The sequence below is a fragment of the Agelaius tricolor genome, unplaced genomic scaffold, assembly GCF_023055355.1.
Source record: "Agelaius tricolor isolate 1412-34295 unplaced genomic scaffold, bAgeTri1.0.p SCAF_17, whole genome shotgun sequence".
Lineage (NCBI taxonomy): Eukaryota > Metazoa > Chordata > Aves > Passeriformes > Icteridae > Agelaius > Agelaius tricolor.
In genome coordinates this window covers 6798424-6805013 of record NW_027269277.1, presented here as the reverse complement: position 1 = coordinate 6805013, position 6590 = coordinate 6798424, and the positions used below count along the sequence as shown (strand labels likewise).

Below are 6590 nucleotides of genomic sequence, written 5' to 3'. Positions count from 1 at the left end.
CACGAGTGACCAATCTCCAAAACAAACTGTGGTCCCCATGCCCCCACCTGCAAGGGTGTAAATGACTCCTGCCCTCCTTAGCAATTCCCCACTGAGCTCTCACTGCAATAGTTCAAAAACCCAGGAAAATTAAAGCAGATTAAAGCTGCTACTTCAGCAATGAATTGAAATTACCAGCACATATTTTTTTATTTTACTATTTAATGTAGTAGAAATATCAGGGCTTGTAGCCAAAGCAATTCAAGATGTGACGGCTGTAAATGTGCATTGGGCGAGGCTGGAAACTCTCCAGTCTAATTCAAGAAACTCTTGGCTTGACTCTTGCTTTGCTTTTGAAGAAGAGAAGCTCATCTGTGAAGAAGCCCATGCTGCAAGGTAAGCTCGAGGTGGCTTTGGGAGCTGGTGAAGGTGCCCCTTCCCCAAACAGTTTTATTGGTGTTTTTCCCTTGTGTGCTGTGCTGGACGCAGAACTGCAGCAGCACAGAAAGCAGATGAGGGGTGAGTCTGGTGCAATCCTGATGGATGTTGTAGTTGAGCAAACTCCTCCAGTGCTTTGCTAACTTTTCAACCTCCCCCAGTGGAAAAGCAGAGCAAGGAGTGAAAAGTGATCTTGCTCAAGTCCAGGATTTTAACTATCACCAGCCCTGGGAGCAGCCTCAGTGTTTCCCCCAGTGACTGTTGCAACACCAGACCTTGCAAGAGCCTGTCCCTGTGGGCTGGCAGGGTAGATTAGCACATGGTAGAAAAGCCTTTACTGTGGTTAAACTGAAGACAGAAAATATGTCAGCTCTGCCAGAGAGGATGACGAGGAGCCTCAAAGGCAAGCAGATCCCCAGGCTGGTAATATTTCCCTCCTCAGTATTTTTCTCAGCTACTTGCAGCTATTTTGATTCCCCCTTCTGATCTTATCTCCCAATAATGAACACCAGGCCAGACAGCACTCTCACACAGAGCTGCCATAATTAAGGCAATCACTTCATGTCAGTGCTGGGCAGTCACTTTTAAATAGTCATTCACCAGGGATTTGCTGCAGCAGGCTGCAGGATGGTCAGAAATAAACAAACAAACAAACACTTTAAGGATATCAATTTTTATTTGACATTGTGAGATCAATAAGAAAAAATAATTTGTACAGCTTTGTGATAGAACTGCTGCTGCTGCAGAGTGAGGCTACTCCTCACCAGAAGGGCCCTGAGGCAGCCCCAGGGTGCTCCCAGCAGGACCTGCTCTGAGCAGCAGGTGATGTTCTCCACCTCCCTGTCCCAGCAGCACCTCACACCTCAGGCAGGTCCTGTAGCCTTCCAGCAGCACAAATGAGGCTTCTCAGATGTTTCATGTGAGCAGCTCTGCTCTAAGGCCCTCTGCAAAGGGCTCAGTGCAACCACGGCTGCAGAACCCATCTGTGACAGTGCTTACTGAGCTCCTGCCCTGCTTCTCCCTCCCTCTGCTAATTCTGCCTCTCCTCTGCCCCACGAGGTCACCTGGCCCATGTTCAGCCTCCCCTCAGTGCCAGCCCTGCTCCCCAAGGGAACAGCTCTGTCCCCAATGGAGGGATGACCCAATACTATTTCCGAGGCCTTTGGTGTTGACACCAGCAAGAGGGGAACCAGGACACTTTAGGAACTCATCCTGCAGCTCAGATGCTTTCAGCTGGCAGAGTAACCCTTTCTAATCAAACCCAGATGCTTTAGAGTGATTGTAGAGCAGCAGCCGTGGATATTGCTCGAGCACTGGGGCACCCACTCCATAGGACGGGCAGAGCTAGAAAAAGGGACTTGGGTTTACACAGTATTTTTGCCAAGCTTTTTGCCTTTGACAGTTTTTAACAGTTTAAAAAAATACCAAACACAACTCAACAGATGCCAGGACAAAAGGCTGAGTTTCCACTGTGTCAGTGAAACATCCTCCAACCAGGCCAAATTCTTGCTGGCCCCACCAGTATCTCAACCTACCCTCCCTCTGCTGCATCAGGGAGGTGAAAAGCCAGACCAAGAGAGATTTTAGCATTGATTCAGCCCCTGAGGGGGGATAAGAATTTAGACATAAGTAAGAGTTAAGGACAGTATGATCAGTTCTAATACATGAAATCAAGACAGTAATATTAAATCAACGAGGGGCTCAGCTGGAAAAATCAAGGTGGAAGGCGCTGTTGGCAGAAAAGGGGTGGCTGTCCTGGATTAGTGCCAGCAAACAGAGCAAGCTGCTGGATCACTCACAGAAGGGACAGCTCTTACTGATACTTAAATATGAAGATGACTTGGAGGTTGTACCTGGTGCCAATGCCATGTTCAGCACATACACAACGTTCAGCATTCCCCAGTTCACAGCTGGAGAACGTGGAGTGTGGCAGATGAGCTGAGCTGCCTCCCCACACCAGCACCAATCACAGCCACAGCCCAGGCAGCCTGGGGCAACCTGGGGCAACTCACATGAAACAAAGGAGGGCAACGAGGAAATAACATGGTAGTGAAAAACCAGGAAAAAAAAGAATAACCCTTCATACAACTGTTTTTCAGCATTGTAAAAAAAAATAAAAATGAAAGCAATCTCTTTGAGTTCCCCTGCCACACCGTGCTGGTGTCCCACAGGCATTCTAGGATCAGGTGCTGCCCCTTTTCCTGCTGTTCAGTGATGCAGTGCACACAGCATTTCTGAGGGGATCCATAGACTGTAGTGCAAGCAAACTGAGAAAATAAATACACTCAAACATTCCCTCCTGTCAAAGAACATTAATTGCAGGAAAAACTAGCTTGCTTTTTGTTTTAACTGAAGTTAAGTTAGCTGCAACTCGTTTTAATATCTGAAACTTTGAAGATGTGTTTCACAGCATAACTGTAGAATTTACACTGCATTGCCAATCCACAATTCAGTCATTCTCATTAACAGTGTACAAAGAAGGTCATTAGTTTATATATATATATTTATATATATATATATTTTATAAAGTCTGGAAGATCAATATAAATACTGCTCCAGAAATTAAAAAAAGTGTTTACATCCCCGACTTGAATATTACATCTCAGTGTCCTGGGTTATTGGTATCATCTGTAAAAGTCTTAGCGGCGCAGAGGTTCAAGTTTTCGAAATTTCAGTGCCGAGCTGGATGACAAAGCATCTTGGTTTGAAGAAGAATTCACTGTGTCTGGGGACTGGAACAACACTCTACCACGATGATTAAATACATAAAAAGATGGATGGTTCCTTAATGTGTCAAAAGTCCTTCAAAATAAATGCAAAAAGCCAAGGTTAACACTCTCTCAGAACACGGAGTTAAGAACAGACAGTCTGGGCCTATTGACTTAAGACACAAAAATACAAGTTTTCAATCCAAACTCTTGCTTTCTTTTAAGTTTCCTAAACTAAATCAATTAGGAAATACACAGTTGTGAAAAGACCACAAGGTGTCCACGTGACAAACTTCTCCTTCCTCTCTGGAGCCCAGGGGCAGCCTGTGGGTGCTGCTGCAGACACACCACGTGCCAGCCTTGGTTCAGCTGTCACTTGTGTCACCACCCTGATGATGCTCAGCTTTCCATCCCCCTGGGAGCCTCATGCTAAAAGCTTTAGGTGAACACTCTGAAATACAATTATGTCAACTTTTTCACTTCCCACACTCCCCTGTGGTTTTGGAAATGGCCTGAGAGGCAATGTCTGCACATCCAATTTCCTGTCAGAATCACAGAATATTCTGAGTTGGAAGGGACCCACAAGGATCATTGAGTCCAACTCTGAAGTGAACAGCTCATAAAGCAGCTGGACCTACGACCTTGGCATGCTCTAACCAACTATCCTCTTCAAAATCTTGGCCCAAAATCCCTTATTTTCTTGAAGTCTTTCAGATGTCCTGCCTAGAATATACTGTGTGAGACTCCAGTGACTCAGACTTGCAGTCTGAGACCATCTCATGACAGCAGGTGGTGATTCCTGAGCTCTACTTCCCACTTGCACATTTCATTCCTCTACCAAGTCTGCACAGCAGGATTTCAGATGAGGAAAAGCAAGAAGTTTATTGTGATTTCTGCCTGTTATCTAACTCTCCCTAAAACTCAAGACACTGTTGGCTTTTTAAAGTGTGGCTGTTCCCCTGGGGTCACTGCCTACAGCATGCATTGAAGGGCTGAGCTAAAGATGAGTGATTTCAGTTTGTACAGAGAAGCAGATACCAGTTGTACAAAAAGAAGAAATAAAACATACTTATTTTTGAGTTCTGAAGTGGCATCCATGTCTTTAAACTCCCCTGCAATATGTGCTATCCCATAGCAGGTGACTGCAAAGGCCAGCAGAGTCTGCAGGACTATCTGCAACAGAGGGAGCACAGTGCAACACACACATCACCAGCTGTTCTGCACATTTACCAAACAACCTCAGCTTTCACACACAATCTTTGCTGCTTTTCATCCAGTGACAGCAAACAGAGGTGAGCAATCCAGCTGTGGGGAAACTGAGGCACAGAAGAATTAAAATTCCCTCCTATTTGCACAGCAGAGCTCCAGCTGCTCCAGCAGGGCTCTGGGTTGCACCAACTGAATCAACTCACATGGCTCCTCAGCAAGAGCCTGAGATCAAACCCTGTGTTCTGTGCTCTCCAGGACCCAAATTCCTGCCAGGAACACGTGCCTGGCTCTCCTGGGCACCTGATCTCCCTCCCCTTCTGATTAAGCAGAGAGGGAACAGATAAGTGAAGTGGAAATTTGAAAAGCAAGCAAATAAAGTAAATAAGAGCCCCCTTCCTGAAGCAGGCTGTGCTGGGATCAAACAGCCACACTGGATAAACACGTGTCAGCCACCCAGAGCCAGAGGGTGCAGGATGTTTATGCTGCAAAGGAGGTGATGGATGCAAAAGCTCTCTGAGTTACATCCAGGGAATCCTGGACACTCCAGGGTGTTTAAAAGAGAGGGAGCTCTGGATCTGGGGTTTGGTTTCACTGACAACTATAACACACTCAAGAAGTTGGGATGAAAGGTGTGGTTCTTTCTGACAGTTGGACCTCCACTGAAAGTGCAGCTTAAAAACTACTTTATTCTTTATGCTTGCCTAGCACATTAAAACAAAGCAATTGAGAGGCTTTTGCCTTTCACACATGGCAAAAACTTACATCTATGGGCAACGTTTCATCTTCCTTTTCTGTCAACCTCATGTAAGAACGATCTACAAAACAGAAACACAGGCACGCATCAAACACTCTGTGCACGCAAATAAACAGTCCAGCCACACGAACTCCCAGAGAAACGGCTGCAGAGCCACGGGGCAGCCTGACCCTGCCCGGGCCGCCCCCGGTGCCGCTGCTCCGGAGCGCGGCTGATCCCCCCGCAGGCAGCCGGGAGGGAGCGGGCGGTGCGGGCAGGGGGTAGCGGGACGGCAGAGGCCAGGCTGAAGCCGCGACCCAGCCGGGGCAGCTCCCCCTTCCCACCCTTCGTTTTTCCCTCCCTTCCCGGCTGCCGCGGAGCGAGGCCCGCGCTCCCCCCGGGGGCCCCGCTCTCCCCGCAGCCCGGTCCGGGCCGAACCCCGCGCTCTTCCCGGGGGCTCCGCTCTCCCCGCAGCCCGCACGGAGCGAGCCCCGCGCTCCCCCCGGAGCTCCGCTCTCCCCGCAGCCCGGCCCCAAGGGCAGGGCCGCCCCCGCCGGCGGGCTCGCGCCTCAGGACGATGATGATGCCGGCCCGGCCCGGCCCCCGCCCCGGGAGCTCCCCGTGGGCCGCGCGGGGGTGCCGCTGCCCCGGGGCGCCCCCCCGGCGGTGACTCACGCTGCGCCGCCGAGAAGGCCGCGTGTGCCAGGGCGAACAGGCCGAGCCCCACCAGCCCCTTCCACACCGACCCCGCCGCCATCGCCGCCCGCCGCCGCCAGGGCGCCCCGGCGCGCGATGATGGCGTCACCGGAGGGGGGGCGGGGCCAGGCCGCGCCCGAAGTGTGCGGGCGGGCAGAAGGGGCGTGGCTTCGGCGGCAGGGGGCGGGGCCAGGCCGCCGCTTTTCCACGCGGGGCCATTGATAAAATACCGGGGGGCGTGGGGGGCCCGGGTGTCAGGGTTGGTGGCTGAGGGAAAGGGGCCCATTGACCCCCCCCTAACAGGCTTCTTCCCTCTAACCGGATCCCTTCCAGCCGAAAACAGAGCGTAGGGCCAGTGGTACCCGAGTTATTTCCCACTTTCCACATGTTTAACCTCAAAGCTTGAGAAACCGGTGCAAGCAAAAACGGTGCGAAGGGATGCACACAACACATGCAGGTAGGACGGCCCTGGCCGAGCCAGGCTTGGGGCAAAGCAAGGAAACACCAGGGTCACAGCCAAGCATCCTGGGTCTTCCGTACCCTCAAGGCACAAAGGTAATTCTTCGAGAACGTTTCCTACAAGTCACCTTTAAGTTGATCACTGGCATTTATTACAACCCTTGACCCACGGGCTCCACGCATCACTCCACTATTTCTTGGTAAAAAAGTGGAAAGTTTACCCTGACCCCCCCTTCGGGACTGACGGCGGCTCTTGGCACCAAATATACGCCTGGGCACGGTGTGAAGGTATGGAAGGGACAGCTCGCGTCCCCATGAGCCGGGGTGTGTCCTGCAGGGCATCCCTCCCACGCACCCCGCGCACAAAC

At 50.8% G+C, this 6590-nt stretch overlaps 1 protein-coding gene across 1 annotated transcript; it reads right to left on the bottom strand.

Annotated features, from left to right (window-relative positions):
* Nucleotides 1–1074: 1074 nt before the first annotated feature.
* Nucleotides 1075–5884, bottom strand: MMGT1 (membrane magnesium transporter 1). The gene is made up of 4 exons (XM_071442285.1): nucleotides 5743–5884; nucleotides 5097–5149; nucleotides 4195–4298; nucleotides 1075–3219 (listed from the first exon to the last, which is right to left on the bottom strand). Exons 1-4 carry the CDS (start codon nucleotides 5822–5824, stop codon nucleotides 3057–3059), a joined length of 402 nt encoding a protein of 133 aa, XP_071298386.1. The 5' UTR covers nucleotides 5825–5884; the 3' UTR covers nucleotides 1075–3056.
* Between the last annotated feature and the right edge of the window lie 706 nt (nucleotides 5885–6590).

What these genes read in the sequence shown, in the direction of transcription:
- MMGT1 (XM_071442285.1), bottom strand. Translation starts at nt 5,824, where the DNA reads ATGGCGGCGGGGTCGGTGTGGAAGGGGCTGGTGGGGCTCGGCCTGTTC. An exon ending in GGCCTTCTCGGCGGCGCAGC is followed by an intron (nt 5,150 to 5,742) that starts GTGAGTCACCGC and finishes TCTGTTTTGTAG; the next exon opens with ATCGTTCTTACATGAGGTTG. An exon ending in ACTTCAGAACTCAAAAATAA is followed by an intron (nt 3,220 to 4,194) that starts GTATGTTTTATT and finishes TTTATTTTGAAG; the next exon opens with GACTTTTGACACATTAAGGA.